We start from the raw sequence: 19203 nt of genomic DNA, 5'->3' as shown, positions 1-19203 counted from the left end.
TCAGAGCACTTTTCTTGTGGGGATATTTAACTTAATGTGGTTCCCACACCCATCGCTATTTCCATGTTATTTTCCAAATCCAAAATAATTAGGAGTGTCCAGAATTATTCCAAGCACTATGCTTTGTATCTCTTCAGGTTTTTTGTTTGCTTGTTCCTGTTGAACCTGTTGATCATTCATATGGGCAAGGCGTTTGTAATTGTTGTTAGTGAAAATGTCCTAGATGCTAAAACCATAATAAAAAAAATGCTTCTATGGTGTGACATACTGGGAAGAACATGCACAGAAACTGTGTGGAAGTTTTTAGGATAGAATTTGGTTCTGCAAAATCCACCAAATTCCTGAACGCTTGATCCAGGGATATTCAGTTCCCCAAAGGTAGCAGTTATCTCTTTCAACCCCTTCCCGCTCTTCAGAAGTCTCCTTTTCTAAGCACTGTCTGTTAATTCAGAGGGCAGTCCGAGACTTGGCCCTCAGTTTAATCCTTGTCTGCCCATTCTCTGGATTGCTAAAAATCATCTCATCATAAGAACTACTATTGCGTTCACTCGGTAAATGACACAGGTTTTTCTAAGTTTTATGATGATATCATTTGTGAGAAAATTGTCCCAATTTACTCAATATCTAAAAAGTGTAGAAAACCAAGCGTATGATCTAGGATCTCCACAATGAACAGCTTCTGTTCGATTGTTATTTTAAGACTACAATCAGTCCTTCTGTGCCTCTCTCTAAATTTTCTCTGAAGGCTGAGAAACACATCCAGTACTGAGGCAAGGCAGTGACATCAGCAGCCTCACAAAAGCTTCCTTCTCTAAATGTGATGCTTTAGAACGCAGTGTTTGCCGCGTTTGAACTGATCTCATGTATTAAGTGCTGCTGTAAAAACAGAATTCTGTTGTTTGTCCCCAGTGTCTTCTCGTGACTCCACGAACTTCCTCAAAATTATTGCATAATAAATTTCTTGTTCATTTTTCTCTAAGCACGGTTCATATTTGTGCTGGCTTCTCTAAGTGTTAGGCTATGAGGTTATGTTGATTACATCTTACTGCGTAAGTCGTGGTCGCTCTTCTTGACTGGGACATGGAAAGACTTCAAGCCATTATAGACTAACCAGCTAAGTACAAGCCAGATGCAGAGCTGACATCATGATACTTGAACTGTGTAATTTAGCGTTTTACTCTTGAGGTGCGGAGTCAGGCAGGGGTCCAGCTTATACCGGATCTGTTAAGCATTGTGCTAGATATCACTGTCATGTCAGTATGGGGCTAATGAAAATACAAGATATAAACATCCATGTCACATTAGAATGATACCAGTGATTATGTGAAACTCTGAAGGAATTGTCCAAAAGCAGTGGCTAAAATTAGTAAAACAAGTGTCAGATTTACAGAGCCAAAGTTTTATTTTTACCTATAGACATTCACTATATAGTCTAGACTGCCCTCAAATTTGTGATTCCTTGCTCCACCTTCCTGAGTTCTGGTATTACAATAATGTACAATATCTAATATTTAAACATCCTGAAGCTAGGTAATGGGTGCATGGATATTGGCTGTATTCCCTACTTTTGTGGATGCTTGAAATTTTTCACAAAAATACACTGTAAAAACTTAGTTTATTTTTTTATATTAGTAAAAAAGTAAATAAATAGAAATTGGAAAATTCCTATTTTCAGTAGAGATGCAACTAACACAATACATAGGGAATTAACCTAACAAAAGATTGCTGGCACAGAGCTGTTTTGCTGGGGGAAAAAAATACCAAGACTATAAAGATATCCTCAAAGCAAATAAATATTGTAGGAGGCTTTTAAATACAAATTGATGTATTTAATTAGAATAGAATGAATAGAATAAAAATAGTTCTGGGAAGACAAAGGCATTTTTGAAAGAATTTTTCAAGGAAGGACTTCTCTTGTCTGATTGCAACATTTATTATAAATCAAGCAAATAAACAAGTGCATCAGCAAGATTAATAAAGAATCCGGAGACTGACCCACACATGCAGTTTAAACAAACAAAAAAAAAAGTAAAATCGGAAAAGTAAAGATAGCCCTTTCCAGCAAATGATTGAAAATTGGATCTGTATGCGGAGAAATCAGACATCAAGACCCCTTCTTGTTGGTTTGTTTGCCCTGACGCTGAGGTAGAACCTGGGGCCTGTGCCACTAACCCCCTCCAAGGAACTGCCTCCCCCAGTACTATAGGCATATGTTAGGTCAAAATGGGTGAGTATGAAATCATACACGTTCAAGTATCTTTATATGGACTGAGCAGGTTTTGTGTGTGTATACATTTGTGTGTGTGTGTGTGTGTGTATATATATATACATACATTTAAAAAACAAATAAAGAAACCAAAGCCATGGATTTGATAGACAACAAGGGGGCTTCAAAGAAAGGGTTGGGGAAAGGAAGAGAAGGGGAGAAACAATTTAATTATTTTATTTATTTTTTTTGTTCTAGTTAGGTTTATTATTGCTATGATGAAAGTTCGTGACCAAAGCAACTTGGAGAGGGAAGGGTTTATTTTTTGTTTTTTCCTTTTTTTATTATTTATTTATTTATTAAAGATTTCTTTTATTTTTTATTAAAGATTTCTGTCTCTTCCCCGCCACCGCCTCCCATTTCCCTCTCCTTCCCCCAATCAACTCCCCCTCCCTCATCAGCCCAAAGAGCAATCAGGGTTCCCTGCCCTATGGGAAGTCCAAGGACCACCCACCTCCATCCAGGTCTAGTAAGGTGAGCATCCAAACTGCCTAGGCTCCCACAAAGCCAGTACGTGCAGTAGGATCAAAACCCAGTGCCATTGTTCTTGAGTTCTCAGTAGTCCTCATTGTCCGCTATGTTCAGCGAGTCCGGTTTTATCCCAGGCTTTTTCAGACCCAGGCCAGCTGGCCTTGGTGTGTTCCCGATAGAACATCCCCATTGTCTCAGTGTGTGGGTGCACCCCTCGCAGTCCTGAGTTCCTTGCTCGTGCTCTCTCTCCTTCTGCTCCTGATTTGGACCTTTGCAAATGGATGGAAATAGAAAACACTATCCTGAGTGAGGTAAGCCAGACCCAAAAAGAGGAACATGGGATGTACTCACTCATATTTGGTTTCTAGCCATAAATAAATGGCATTGAGCCTATAATTAGTGATCCTAGAGAAGCTAAATAAGAAGAAGAACCCAAAGAAAAACATATAGGCATCCTCCTGAATATTAACCTTCATCAGGCGAGGAAAGGAGACAGAGACAGAGACCCACATTGGAGCACCGGACAGAAATCTCAAGGTTTATTAAAGATTTCTACCTCTTCCCGCCACCGCCTCCCATTTACCTCCCCCTCCCCTGATCAAGTCCCCCTCCCTCATCAGCCCGAAGAGCAGTCAGAGTTCCCTGCTCTGTGGAAAGTCCAAGGACCTCCCACCTCCTTCCAGGTCTAGTAAGGTGAGCATCCAAACAGCATTATGTTTTAATTCAAAACCTTAAATATTTTAAACGGATGAGTTTAAGACTTAAATCTATAAAACTTTAGAAGAAAATATTCAAATGTCCAATAAAGTAATGGTTTCTTAGGACACAAAAAACATGAAACTTAAAAATATTCAACACAGATGAAAAACATCCACACAAGTCATATTTAAGAAAATGAACAAGTTAGCTTTAGAGTTGAAGAAAATATCCATGACACGTATAATAAAGGACACAGGTCCAGAATACACAGAGAGTTCTTAGAGCTTAGTAATTGCTAGTGCCTCTGTTAGAAAGAGAAGGGTGTATACCTCACTAAAGACCGCCAAAGACTAAGTGAGCCAGATGTAGTGATGAAAGTAAGCTATAGTCTCAGCTCTCAGAAGGCTGAGGCAGGAGGATTATGAGTTTGAGGTTGTTTTGGGTTACAGAGGAATACTGACTCGAACAAAGCCAGTTGTCCCCACAACAACCATCACTACCACCATTGACAAGAACAGCAGCAAACTAGGTGGAGTGATAATGGCTGGAACAAGCCAAAGTGTGAAGGCTTAGTCGGTGTCATATATGTAGCTGACAAACTAACAATCTCTAAGTCATTTGGTAATATGCTTCAAAAAGCTTGAAAATAGTTTGATTATTTATTCTAGTCATATCACATTGATTGGTTGTTTCTTTCTTTCTTTCTTTCTTTTTTTGGTTTTTTGAGACAGTGTTTCTCTGTAGCTTTGGAACCCGTCCTGGCACTAGCTCTTATAGACCAGGCTGGCCTCGAACTCACAGAGATCCTCCTGCCTCTGCCTCCGGAATACTGATATTAAAGGCATGCGCCACCACCGCCCAGCTTCATGGATATCTTCTAATAATGTATTTATACCCGGGTTTGTTAAAGCAGTTAGAAAACAACCTAAGTGGTAAATAATATATAACAATTTTAATATGTTAGAATTTTATTAATTTCTTTTTAAATTTTGATATGTTAGAATGTTATTAATTTCTATTTAAAACATTGAAATAGATAGACTTTTAAATGAATCATACTCAGACAATGCAATGGGAAATAAAATACTATTCCTGAAGTCCTCAATGATGGTTTTTAATATATCCTTAGATAAAATAGCTTGAGGAATACAAAGCTTGACAGGCACCATATTTTGATGAATGTATTGTTAATGATTTTGTTTTCATGCTATCAATGTTTTCCCAAGTTGTTTAGTAAACATACATTATCTTAAACAAAGAAATTTAAAAACATTTTAAGTTTTAAACAGTATAGAATGAATTTTTTGTTAATATTAAATAATAATTCCTGTTATATTTAATTATGATCTCCAATATTAAGTATTCATATTGACTTTCAGTAATTATTAATTCTTCTACCATCCTTATAAGTAACTGCTATGAAGAAAGTAGAGCTGTAGGATTCAGTACTCATGGCAGAGGGATCTGTTCACCCCCATCCCAGGTCTGATCAGTGGGGAGTGCCTGCGTGGTGTGATGAGGTTAGACAGCATTTGGAACAATTCCTGACTTCATCTTGCTAACTTAGGAATATTGACCCTTGGTAGGAAAGTAAACGTATTTGTCATCCTTGACCAAATTTGGAGTGAGGGGAGATCATTGCTTCTACAGATGAGCAGGTCCTGTGTGTTCAGCTGAGATGAGCCCTGGAAAATGTGTACCAGATGGTGTAAAGGCAAAAGGAAAGCCTTGGGAGAAGTCAGAAGAGAAGATTATATCTGTTAAAACAATCTAATTCATAAGTTCTGTTAAAATGGGCTGCATAAAAGGCATGGCTCATTGAAATATGCCTTCCAGAGTTTTGCCTCAGAAACCAAATAAATGAAAGTCAGAATTGATTTCTGGTTTATAATATGCACTATGATATTTATACCATAATAATTACTATCTACAAATACACAATGATGTCTTCGAGCAGGTGGCAGAAAGGTTGTGTAGCAAAGGAAGGAGACCAGAGGCTATAGTTAAAGGCTTGCCTCTTCCCTAGCCTAACCCAGGATTGCATCTGACATCCATTAGGAGGTTCTCTTCTGTATCTTCTCTATGTCTTCTTGCATGGAAGCATTGTCTCCAATGGAATCATGAGAATGAGCTCCTCAGGTAATTTGACGTTTTACCCATAATTGGAGGTTGGTAGTTATCCTTTTCTAGAAACCGGGGTGACTTTTAAACTCTGCTCTTTGACTGTCTACCATCACCACCACCCCTGCACATGGCTGTGTGAGTGGGGAAATCGATGCCTGGGCTGTGCCACGCCTCTCGGAGGAATAATTTCTGAGGGCCATGGCTTATCTCTGCTTTACTGTCTCTTGCATTTACAGCTGACATTTTTCACCCCTTTCTTCTCTCAAGAGCTTGTTGTTTTTGTTTGATTTTGCTGTGCTTGAACTCCTTGCCGTGAAGACACATTTAGGTCTGCATGAATCGAATTTTGATGTCAGCTGTGTGGAAAGAAAAATCCGTGTTTCCCCATCCCAGTTTTGAATTATAATAGCTCAAGCTTTGAGAATGAGGCAGTGTAGAAGCCAAGAGCCTCTCTGACTTGTAAATCCCCATGTTCCATTTAGTGTGCATGTTTCCTCGGCCTGTGTTAGAAGCCCAGCCAGACATGAAAATTTGATGCCAATTTTGTGCAACTCATTATATCTTGGACATAGCACTGGCTCTTAAAATTCTTTATCATTCTCATTTCATTTGGCAGCATGTACAAATGCTAAAATATTTTAAAATTTGAAACTGAGAAAGAAAATCAAAATGTTGTATATAATTGTGGAGTATCCTGTGGTGGGTCCTTTAAATATGAAATTAAATGCTTTTAGATATTGAAAGAACATAATCATGCCTCTGTCAATCATGCCCTTGAGGCATCCCTAGTTTCTCCACTTTTGTTTCAGTCTACTGATCTTTCTTTATATACTTCAGTGAAAAGTGAGCCCAAGAGAACAGGTGGTGTCCAGTTCAAACACTATTTTATGGATGAAGCCCAGAGTTGAGTGGAGGGTGTGTTTTTTTCAGGCATGGGTGGCAGTGCCCATCCAGATGTTCCCACATTGCATCGACTCTTAGATAGAAGCATTGTTCACACTTGCTTCTTGTTTTTCATTTCTGATAAACTTTCTCTTATTTCTGACTCTCTGAAAGTCCCCCTTGTCAGGGTAGATCATCAGTTCAGTCATCAACCCTGGCCTATTAAGCACTGGTACCCAAGGCAGTGACAGTCATGTGGCATTGTTCAGAGCAGAGGACAGACATTCTCCACAGTCTTCAAGCAACATAACACATAACAATGCTGGTGTCTGGTGGTTTTAATGTTGAAGTGATAAGGGCTTTGGGAGGGAGGGTAAAAAGATGTCTATACAGAACCTAATTGTCAAATTTTATTTTACACAATGTGTGTTATTTACTGTAAGTCTTAAGAAAACTGGCAAAGTCTGATCAAATCTGTTACCAGGTGGTCAGAAGGACAGCGGTAATACAATGCCCTAACCTCTTGAATATTGTCAGTTTCTGCCTTTCAAACCTTGTTTTGTGATGATTTGAGTAGAATAGTGTATGACATCTAATTTTGATACCTCTTTCATCTTCCGAATATTCTTGTCAGAATTATCTTTCAGTACCCAGAAGTATGGGCTTTGAATAAAACTGCCTAGATGAAATACCAGCTCCTGTTAAGGGACCTAGGGCTAGCTGTTCTAAGCCTTAGTCGCTTTCTATAAAATATGAATTAGGATAAAGGCTGCTATGTAGGCCATGTGTCGGGGGGGGGGAAATTAGTTAAACTAAGAAACAGTAAATAGTAAGCTCTCAACAAGATTGTCTTTTACTACTTTTAAGTTATTTTATTTATGTATGCATGTGTATAATTCCAACTTTTCATAAGAGGAATTGATTGAGTTGTTTATGCTTTTAACTGGCTCTATGTATGATACCTTTCGTAACATTATTGTACAGCTGACAGAGTAACTGTTAGTTCCTTTTCCCAGGAGGACTGCAGGTCCGTCAGCTGTGTAGCGTTGTACTGAAATACTTGAGCATTTCGAAGAGGAACAGTTTGCTTTAACTCATGGTTTTAGAGGTTCCAGGCAATAAGTAGGTGCAGTGGCATTTCATTTTTGCTTTTAATAAATAATGCTCTTTGAAGATGACAAAAGTAAAATGGCCAGCCACTGGCTCTTACCTCTACTTCAGTCCGAAATGCCAATCCTGCCCCCAGAAATTTCAGAATGAGACTGAGTCTGAGAACTGCCTCCTCTCATTTTATAATCCTCTCTAGTTCTGGGATTGTAGGTGTACACCACCATCTTCTGGCTTCATTGGCAAGTTAGTGTGGCTACTAGGATTAAAGGTGCATGTCATTGTGGCTACTGGGAGTAAAGGTGTGTATGTTCCTACAGTCTCCTTCAAAGCATGACAGGCCATGATATATTAATTAAATCTCCCACAAAGTCCCTCCTCTTAAAGTGTCTATCATCCCCCCTTGTCACCAAGCTGGGACGTTGGGGAACATTCTAGGTGCAAACCATGGCAGTGCACAAATAAAAAAGTCTGGACATTTTAAGTATTCCTTCTTTTCTTTCAGGTTAGTTTTCCTGATTGTTGGAGCAATGAAAATCAAAGGAAGTATTTTCTACATTTACAATGTTGATTACCAATAACAGCAATGGGTGTGGTTTTCCTTCTTGCCTGTAGATTTCTCCACAAGTTTTCACAAAACTTCATGATCTGATGTTTCTTATCCATCAGATGTAGTGCTTCGAATGAGACGTCCATCATAATCTCAGGCATTTGAATGTTTGGTCACCAGTTGGTCTCCCTGCTTGTCAAGGCTGAGGAGTTATGGCCTCGCTGGAGGAAGTATGTCCCTGAGGTGGGCTTTGAGGTTTCCAAGGCTGCTCTCTCTGCTTCCTGTTTGCTGTTCTCTATGTGAGTTTTTAGCTGCTGTCTCTGCCACCATGACTGGTGCTTGGTGCCAGGCTTCTGAGCCATAATAGTAATGGACTCTTTCCCTCTGCAACTGTAAGCCCAAAATGAACTCCTCCTTTTCTGAGTTGCCTTGGTCATGGTGTTTTTAAACAGAGCATTAGAAAATTAACTAATATATTAGACTTAAAAGTGCCTATAGGAGAGTAATCACGTAACTATTTAGTCTTTGTCTTCGAAATGACATTTTCTTGAAATGCATTTCACACTCAAGTCATTCTGAGGCTTAATCCAAGAAATTACATGAAATTACTAAGAAAAAGGCTTCCTCAACCCGTTGCAAAATCCCCATCAAGTCATTTTTTTTATCACATGGTCTCTTCATACATAACAATATGTATTTAGTATTGTAGCGTATGTTTAGTATTCTTTATCGCTGACGCAGTACTAATTGCTCTTTTGAGAAATGAGATCTATGTTACTGCAGCCAGGGTCACACTCCGGAGCTCCATCAATTCTGCCTCCGTCTCTTGAGTACTGGGAGTCTTAGTATATGCCACTGCACCCAACCGTCATTCTCCCATTATTGGAAATAAGGAAATATGGGCTGGGGCTGTAGCTCAGTCGGTAGAGTGTTTGATAACCATTCGGAAAGTCCTGGGTTTGATCTCTAGCACTGTAACTCCCGCTGTGCTGGTATGCACCCATCATTCCAGCACTTGTGAGTTTGAGACAAGAGAAGTTCATCCTCAGCTATGTAGAGAGGTCAAGAGCCACTTAGGCTATGTCTCAAACAAAACAGACATTAAAAATACTCTGTTATATAGGTCAGTGTCTTAAAAAAGGTAAACTTGGTATAAGAATATTAAGATGGATAAGCATATTTTTGGGAAAGTAGGTTAAAAAAATTTTAGTGGCTTGGATATTCAGACAAGCTACAAAAGCTTGCATGAATTTAGACCCAAACTCTGTAAATTTTTAGATATGGAGAAGAGGAGGCAGTGGGCAGGAACCATCAGTAGGAGATACTTGAGGTGGCAGGGAGAAGAAGCTATCCCAAGCAGCTTAGGGATAAGGGTGATGATGAAGATGCAGTGTTGAAGTCTCATCAGAGAGACTGCAAAGATTCTGTTGTAGAAAGACTACACTGACAGAGTCCCCGTTGCATCGGATCTGCTTCAGGAGTGCAAAGAACAACAACAAATGTGATGCAGGGAACAGATGCTTCGATCCCCTCTGGTGTTTCTGAAACTGTTTTTATCTGACATCAGATAAAAATTAGATCAAAGGCTTGCATCCTTCCTGGGACCCACTGGCTCCATCTTAGTCAGGTGGTAAACATGTCCTCACTTGCCACTGTCTAGAAATAGTTCTACGGTGAAGATTCTGACTGTGACCCTGTTTCATGAGCTCTTTCCTCGGGAGGCTTTGGGCTACGTATTCTGTTTGCTTAAGTCTGTTAAGTGCTACTTTTAGGCATCCAATAAGCATGCATTATGAATGTGTTGTTTTCCTTATGCTGGGTTAAAGTGTGTCACGTCTATAAAAGCAATCCATTTGAGAAAGCTCCAAGGAAATGCTAGAGGAACACATAGCCCAGTGAAGCGTACAGTGGGTAGATTCTTTGTAGAAATTAGAGATTTCAGGCTGGTGTCCTGCTGGCCAAACCAGGTGAATTATGGGTGCGATGCAACAAATGAACCACACCTTTTTGTGTTTGCTTGCTTGTTTTATAGGCTTTTGTCAATACTACTTCACCAGAAGATTGCCATTCCACATTGGCCAATAGCTTGCCAAATGTACCCCAAGTTTGCTGCTTAGCTTGTTAGGCATTTAAATATGCCTACCAACCTAGTAGTGAGGTCCCAAAGTTTCCATGTTACCAAACCTTCCCAGGTATCTAGTTAGAAGCAACCGTTTTCTAAGTCCACCTGGAAGAAAACTCATTCATTTGTGATAGGACATGTGGATATTGAAACATATTTTTACAGTTCTCTTACATAACCAGTAGAAAAAAGAAAGACATTTATTATGGTCTGAAATGAGCCTGTATACTGAAGACTTCATCCACAGCTAGTTGAATTATTTTGGAAGGTTCTGTGGTTTCATTGGAGGAAGTAGGTCACTAGCGCAAGTCCTTTAGGGATTTTATCTTTTCCCGGGTCATCCTTCCTTCCTCTCTTCTGTCTGCCAGAGATGATCAGCCTCTGGCATATGTTCTCACCATCATGATGCTCTGTCTCATGACAGGCGCAGAATGAGCACAGCAGGGAACCTTTGCGTGAAACTGTAACCCCCAAATAAGCCTTCCCTCCATGAGTTTGCTTATGTCAGGTTATCTTGTCATGCCCCTACAAATCTGGCATGGCATTCTAGCAGTAGATGTATGAAGATGTTTTCATTTCAGTTGTTGAGTGGATACTTTGCTGAATGTCGCTGGAGGAGTGCACTAAGAGTTGACATCACATCCTTCTCCACCTTTTTGCTAAGATTAAGTGCAGCAGACGCTGCAGCATGTTTTCCTCAGTTTATGCTATTATTTAATCTGTGACTTCCAACTCTTGGGTCAAGGTGAACAATGACATTCTTAACCAGTCTTGGACTCAGAAGTACCTCTTTAATAAGAGAATTGCCTACTTTCAGAAACACTGATTGTAATGATAAGACAGGGATGTAAGAAGTGTTGAGTATGTATAACATAGAAAGACATTTTTGTATGTTCATAGAATGACATTAATGCCTGAAAATGGAAAATGCCAGCAGGAGTTCAGGAGTTAGTTTAGAGAACACATATTCTTTGTGGTGGTTTAAATGTGATTGGCTTCCATAATCTCACAGAGCATGGCATTATTAGGAGGCGTGGCCTTATTGGAGGAAAGGTTGTCACTGTTGGGGTGGCTTTGAGGTCTCCTTTGCTCAAGCTACTCCCAGTGTGACAGCCAACTTCCTGTTGCCTGCAAGATATAGGACTCTTCAGTTATCTCTCCAGGACCATGTCTGCCTGCATGCCGCCATGCTCCCCACCATGAAGATAAGGAGCCGAGCCACCCCAACTAAATGTTTCCTTGTAAGAGTTGCTGTAGCCATGCTGTCTCTTCACAGCTAAGGCACTTGTCCCATCTATGATATTAGGAACATGAAAAATGTCATCAAGATTGGGGTCTAAATGCAAATTTCTCACAAAACAAATGAGTCGTCCTGATTTCTCTCATTTAAAATCAGTAGATGTCAGGAATATGGATAGATAGCTATTTAGCAACTTAAACTGCTGCTGTTTCTATCCTTGAAGGAATCTAATGTATGTTTCTTGCACTTTGTTGTAAGTTTTAGTGACTATTCATATTTATAAAGCAAAATAATTAGCATTTCTATTTTATGATTTTCTTGTAAATAACTATGCAACAGAAGAAAGGTTTTTTATCATTCTAAAATGCCACAAATAGGCCATTAAGGCTGCTAAATCTTTAAATTTTTATTTGATGCAAATTATTGTGCATCTTTATGGGAGACTTTTTGCTGATATGATGCCTATACATAGTATGTTACTTTCAAATCTGGATGGTTGTTTATGTTTTCAGCTCTTACATATTTATCATTTCTTTGCACTGGGAGAATCTTTGAACTTTTGTCTACTAGTTTTTTTTCGGATGCATAATTCTTACAGACTGTCCTCAGCCAGCAGTGACTACAAACGTGACTGCAGATGTTCTGTCTGCCTCTCTCTACTTTGGCACTTGTTGTTACTCAGCTCTTCTCAATGTCACTACCCGGTTGCCTAGTATTCAGTGTGTTCTGTTCTGCTCCATTCCTGTTTCAGCTTCAATACATCAGTGTGAATAGGGAGTTTTTCTCTACTTCTAGCTCATTTCACGTCATGCAATATCTTACAGTGGCAGCCATGTTGCCACAAATGTCAAATGTTCAGATTTTAGGGCAAAATAGTATATTTTTATGCAAATATATATATATATCACATTTTCTTTATTCCTATAATTTATTTCAGAGAAATCTTAATAGATTCCATATCTTGTTACAGTAGACAAAGTTAACAATTTTAAGATAAAGCTAAATCAACAAATACCACAAAAATTATTTCACAGTAGCAAAAAAATTGTGTTAAATATTTTCAGATTATAAAATTTATTGGACAAAACTGGAAATGTGTTCTCAATAAATATATCTTATATGGTTCAAAAATTAATTTCAGCTCAGTAATCAAAAGGTTACTCAGATTTAAAAGTAGATTCTGTGTTCAGAAATTGCTTAAGCTACTATTATGAGTAATGTATAGTAATAAAAAATAGATGTCCAGTAATAAAAAATAGATTGTTAAAATGTAATTTGGGGGCCAACATAATGCCTCAGTGGTAAAGATACTTGCCAAGTAGACCTGAAGATATGGCTCCTGTTCCCTGAGATCCATGTGGCAGAAAGAGAGAACCAAGTCCTACAACTTGTCTTCTCACCCCCACAGATGCAGCATACATGCCCTTCCCTCATAGGCCAATAAATATATTAAAAATGTGTATAATCTGAGCCAGAAATGCATAGTAAATATTAACTGGAGAAGTGATGAACAAGATGTACATTTTCAGGAGAAAAAATTGAAATCTAGTTTTGACTTTTAACTTGTATTTGCTTTAAGAATATCAAACCATGTAGTTGTTAGAGATTTAAAAGGAAGTTTTGTTGTTGTTGTTGTTTGGTTTTGAGCATGAGAATTAAGCCCAGGATCTCACAAATGCTAGGCAGGCACTGTGCTGTGGAACTGGATGTTCACTCCTAGAGTAAGATTTTTACCAAAGCATCGTGTCTCTTCCGAGAGGTGTGCTGTTGGTCTTCCTTCATTTAGTTGTCCCTCCGTTGGTATAAGATGCTGTTCACGCCCCTCATCAAGGGAACTTCTCTCCTCAGCAGACAGAGACCACTGAAGAGAACCAAAACCCATCAAATCTTGGGGCAGGGAAAGAAGAGGGAGCGGTTGATTTAAATTAATGAAAGAGAGAGAACATAACTTCAAGAAAACAATTTAGATGGTCATGAAGGAGCAGGACTGTAATACCTGGGTTCCTGGCAGTTGGGAGACTGAGAAGAATTACAAGTTCAAGGCCAGCCTGGATAATTTAGTGAGAACTTGCTTCAATTTGGTTTTAGGGCTGGGGATATAGTTTATAATAGAGTGCTTGCCTATTGTGTTCAAGGTCCTGGGTTCTCCCTCCAGTAACATACGCAACACTCGAACTTAGTGACTCACTGCAGATGCTAGAGATCTGGTGGGCCATGTGGAGGAGGGAGCGTTGAGCTAGCAGCTATTTTTGTGGAACTGGAAAGTTGGCTCCTGAGGTCATCTTATAGAAACTATGACTTCTTGTTTGAATAAAGATGAATGAGTATTTCCCAGAGACCAGGTGGCATGACAGCAGGGGAGTGAAGCTGCATCTCTCTGCTATAGCAGCATGGAGAAAACATGGGCCTCCCTGCTGCAGCATACAGCAGGCAGAAAACATGGGCCTTCCTGCTGTAGCATGGAGCATGCAAAAACATGGGCCTCCCTCTGTCAGCAGAAACTTCATCTCCAATGCTGCACCATAAGGAGTACAGACCGAGCTGGCTTCCTGTCTCGTAGCCCCCACACTCCAAAGAGCCCCACACTTTGTTGAATGCTATGACATTGCCACCTTCAAGTTTTTCATGGCCTTTGAACAAAATATCCCGTTTTGTAATGAGCCCTGGAGATTAGGTAATGTGTCTTAAATCATGGAATGCCTTGAGGGAACTGGGTGGAACAGTCCCAACGGAGGGAAAGGAAGGATCCTTTTGAATCACCTAGTACTTTGCAAAGAAAGCTAGGCATAGTTTCCATGTTGAGATGCTGAGGAACCAGTCACGGAGCATATGGCTCCCTCATCTCCATGGGCACCGGCCTCCAGTGCTCTCAACTCAGAAGGAGCAAAAAGGAGAGGATGAAAGGAGAGAGACTGACATAGTGCCTCTTTCCCATATATGGCTGTTGGCTTGCTGTGTGACGTAAAGACGACTGCAGGACTTCCATTGGATAAAGGCAATTAGGAAAAGCCCAGGGTTATCCGGGCTTATCCAGGGGTGATGCATCACACCAATAGTAAGGGGGAAGTGACATACAAAATGGCTTTGGTTTTGAACTTGCATCTTTGACGCAATACTTAACCTATGCACTGATTATATAATTGGCCTTGAAGAACCTAGAAGTATGAAAACTTTTACCTCCCAAACCTTGTTATTTTTTTAAATTTAAAATCATTTTCTGAAAGCCACTGAAAGGTAGTTTAAGGAAATGGAACTTTTTTATGCTTTTTTACTTTTTAATCTAATTTGGTACTAGAAAAAAAGCATGTTAGATTTCCCCATGGCAAGCCACTTGTGTTTATCTGGTTTTGGCTTGCTGACAGTCGCCTAAAAATGGAAAATCTGTGCAGCTGTGCTGCAGGAGGGAGCTGTGTGCAATAGTTCTTGAGAAAACATTTGGCATTTGAGAAAATTAGCCTTGATTTATTGTATTTTTTTCCAGTGTCAGTAAATGTCTTTGGTAGCTATTTCAGAACGACCTGAATCAGGGAAGGAAGTAGTCTTGGGTATATTTCTACTGCTACTTTCCATTTTGTATACAGACCATCATAGACTATTTATAGACAATTTCATTTGGTGTTCATTACATAAGTGTGAAATTAATTTTGTCACTGATGGGCTGACATTTGGAGTAAAACAAGGTTGCATTCTTTCCTGGGAATCCGAGAACTATATATACTAATGCCCTCCAACAATAAGGGTATTATTTTATTTTCTCAATTATTCTGTAGGTCTTTACAGTTTGATAAACTTTTACAAATACATTTTCTTATATAATAAATTTTACAGGTTATTTTATTTTTTTTTTCATCAAATATCCTTACGATGCCTTTCTGGCTAGGACCAAAACACCAAATTTATTTTTGGATGTTAGTTAGATTGATTACCATTTGAAATATAAATTCTGTAAAGATAGAGGTACTTTTCCTAAGGTTAATTTTAATTATCAAAACATCTAATTTGGCTTTTTCTAAAAAGTTTTCAATTATAGAAATTTATGGCTGACAATATAATAATTTGATACATCAGTATAGTTGACAGTGATCATGAATTTTATTTTACTTTTTAAAAAGCTTTCTAAATATTTTGTCGATTAATCTATCTATATCTATCTATATATTTGATGTATGGGTATTTTGTCTGCATATATATCTATGCACCACATTTTTGCCTGGTGCCTCAGGAGGCCAGAAGAGGGCATTGGATCCCCAGGAACCTAAGTTAGAGATGGCTGTCAGCTGCCCTGTGAGTGCTGGGAATCAACCTTGGGTCTTCTGGAAGTACAGCCAGCGCTCTTAAGTCCTCAGCCATCTCTCCAGCCTCATGGATTTTATATAAAACTGCAAAGACTTTACCTGTTATTCAGATCCTTGGAGGAATAAAGTATTATGGGAAAGTTTTACTTATATCAATTTTAGTGTAAAAGGCATTCATATTCACTCTCCCTCTGTGTGTCTGTTCTCTCCCCTTCCCCTTTTCTCCCCTCACCACGTGTATATTACATGTATGTGTGCATGTTCCTGTGTACCTATACAGAGGCTGGAGTGTTGTATGAGAGCGGTGGGCTGCGTCCCACCACCCAGCTAGCTTATCCCCTGAAATAACCACACGGAAATCTGTATTAATTAAATCACTGCCTGGCCCATTAGCTCTTGCCTCTTATTGGCTAACTCTCACATCTTGATTCAACCCATTCCTAATAATCTGTATGTCACCACGAGGCCGTGGCTTACTGGGAAAGATTCAGCCTGTCTGACCTGGCAACTTCATGGCGGGCAGCTCCATGGCAGTTCTCTCTGACTTTGCCTTCTTCCTCCCAGAATTGAGTTCTGTCTACTCCACCCACCTAAAGGCTTCCCTACTAAAAGGCCAAGGCAGCCTCTATTCAACCAACGAAAGCAACATAAATAGAGAAGAACTTCCTACACCACTGGAGGAGGAGACTGGAAGCCTTGGTCTATTGCTCTCTGCCTTATTCCCTTATTCCCATAGTCTCTGCCTGAATTTGGGGCTCACCCTTTGGGCCAGGGTGACTGAAAAAGAAACGAAACAGATCCTGTTGTCTTTGCCCCTCCCAGTGGTGGGGTTATGCTTTACGTTTGCACCCGTAGGTGGTAAGGATTGAGCTCATGCCCCCCTGCTTGCGGAACAAGCACTGTTAACCCACTGAGCAGTCTTCCAACCGCTGAAAACATCATTCCAATGTGATGTGCGTTAGCCTTAAGTAACCAGTACAAAATATCTAAGACAGTCAAGCAGAGCAGTGGCTTGCTGTGGATCAGTTTCAGAGGTCATGGTCACAAGAGTGTGGTACGTCAAGGTGGGACTGGGCTGTGCAGGAGACTTGGTTGCCTCAGGAGGTCAGCCTGTGAAGTGAACAGGGGAGGAAGAATCTTGGTTCTAATGCTACCCTCAAGCACATATTCCCAGTAGTCTGATTCCCATCTACCTCCTAAGGCAGTGCTTCTCAGCCTTCCTAATGCTGCGACCCTTTAGTACAGTTCATGCCGTGGTGACCCCCAAGCATAAAATTATTGTTGTTTCTGCTTCCTAACTGTAATTTTGTTATGAACTGTAGTGTAAATTCCTATGTTGTTGAATGATCTTAAGCAACCCCCATGAAAGAGTCATGGGACCCCAGAGGGTTGAGAACCACTGTTTTAAAATTTCTGCCATCTCCCATTAGCAACAAACCCTGGGTCCCAAGCTTTCTGTATTTGGGTCTTTGGGGACACCCAATATCTCAATTATACTGCCAAGAAACTTTGGAAACAGGCCAAATGGCTTGCCAAGCTTGTTAGACGTGGGCTCCTTCTGGCTTGGCTAACCATTTGGCAACACTATCAACCTTTATAGTAACCCTGAGTACCGTTCAGAAAAGAAGTCTCAGAACCTCTGGGTTAAATTCCTTCCGTGCGTGCCATTTATTCCTTTAATGCATTTCTCCAATTCTGTTGTAGGCTCGCAGGAAGGAGGTGTTTATCCAGGAACGGTATGGGAGATTTAACCTAAACGACCCCTTCCTGGCACTGCAGAGAGACTATGAAGCAGGTGCTGGTGACAAAGAGAAGCCAGTCTGCACCAACCCACTCTCCATTCTTGAAGCTGTCATGGCCCACTGCAGAAAAATGCAAGAAAGGATGTCCACACAGCTGGCTGCCGCTGAGAGCAGGCAGAAAAAGGTACTGAGACAGGCGGTTGTTTTTTCTGTAGCAGTGTGGTTTGTTAATATTATATTTTTAGGAAGGAATACGGTACGTTTTTTTTCTAAGCATATAAAGTAACTAAAAATAACCAAATCATAAAAGCATGACAAATGAATATTTTCATGGAATGTTTAATATTTTATTTAAAATATGGATCTGGTGACAGTGGGCCTCATTTCTCTAGGGCAGTGAAATGAAATTAGCCACACAGTGGCTTCTTTCTACAGTTCAACCAGGACCTTCCAGTCATGTGCAAGCAACCCCAACTTAGTTTATCTACAATCTATTTAAAATACTTCGCAGGCAGGCACAGTGGATCATACCTGCAGTCCCAGGTGTTGCGACAGCTGAGGCAGGAGGATGGAAAGATGAAACAATCCCGAGTAATGATGAGGAATGCATCCACTGGGGAGAAAGGCTAGTCAAATAATCCTAAGCTAACTCCGAATAGAGTATTCTAAGGTTATTCTTTATTAAAAGAGAAAACTCACAAACAGGAACAGAGATCCAACATCAAGGTGTGGAGCAAGAGAAGAAGAGGCTGAGCTGAGCATGACCATGGCTTTTTGGTCCCTAAGTCACGCCCTAACCTGGTCCAGCTTCTTAAAGGCCATTGGCTGAAGGAGGGTCCCCATCACCTCCCCGTTTTGGCTAAACATGAGAGTTTCAAACCCAATGCAAAACTACATACACTAAGACCAGATATCAAATATAAAAATTAGAATTACAACCACTATAAACAATATTAAGCAAGGAGCATATACAAAATTTTAATAATCATTTTATCCTAAGGAGTCTTGTATTAGAAATGGCTTGGCTAGATCATAAGAGGAAGGTAACTACGACTATCTAATCTTCAATTCCATCTAAGGCCTGAAAAGGGAGATAATATTACTTGAGTAGGCATGAAGTGTAATGAAGAACTTCCAAAACGTGCAGTAGATGACAGAGACAACTGGCTACCTGGGCAATCACCCAACCTCTCATTAGCAAAGTTGAAGCAACCAACTTTGGCTAAGGCCTAGAGTAACTGACAGACTACTTTCTGAGGCAGGAAAATTTTTAGAACCATGTTACCTTGCCTTGGCGAGGTATGGCAGTCTTTTTTTCTTGTACCTTGCTTGTCCTGTCCAGACATCGAGCATTTTGTCAGTGGCTGAGGCATGGGCAGTTCTTTTACCAAAGGCCAGTTGTGCCAAGAAGAAAACCAGCTCCAAGTTGAGTGTCTTCGGTGCTCAATGTTCTCTCAGGAATAGATGAGTGCTGCCAGGAACAATCGTATCTCATGTTGGCAGAGCCCTATAATTTAAATGCAATGTTCTACAGATCTTTGAAGTAGTTGAAGATTGCCTAATTATGCATAATACAATCTCTATGTAGCTAAAGAAACTGGTTAATCTGACTATAAGTATGACAATCATGAATGACTATTGACCTATAATACTTAATATCTATATAACTTAAAGACTAAGACTTCATACAGAATATTAAACAATC

The 19203-nt window shown here is 39.8% G+C and overlaps 1 protein-coding gene across 3 annotated transcripts in view; it reads left to right on the top strand.

Moving 5' to 3' along the window:
- Positions 1 to 19203, top strand: part of Cttnbp2 (cortactin binding protein 2) — a 155931-nt gene that overhangs the window by 50436 nt on the left and 86292 nt on the right. For all 3 annotated transcript variants that reach the window (XR_005976420.1, XM_041675315.1, XM_041675314.1), the window contains exon 3: positions 17461 to 17682. Coding sequence is in view for 2 of the 3 variants with exons in the window: in XM_041675315.1 (XP_041531249.1) it covers positions 17461 to 17682 (222 nt within the window). In the remaining variant the exon portion in view is untranslated. The remainder of the gene's footprint in view (positions 1 to 17460; positions 17683 to 19203) is intronic.

The sequence above is a fragment of the Microtus oregoni genome, unplaced genomic scaffold (assembly GCF_018167655.1).
Source record: "Microtus oregoni isolate MIOR12 unplaced genomic scaffold, Mior012 000026F_ref0000081, whole genome shotgun sequence".
Lineage (NCBI taxonomy): Eukaryota > Metazoa > Chordata > Mammalia > Rodentia > Cricetidae > Microtus > Microtus oregoni.
This window is presented reverse-complemented; position numbering and strand designations above follow the sequence as displayed.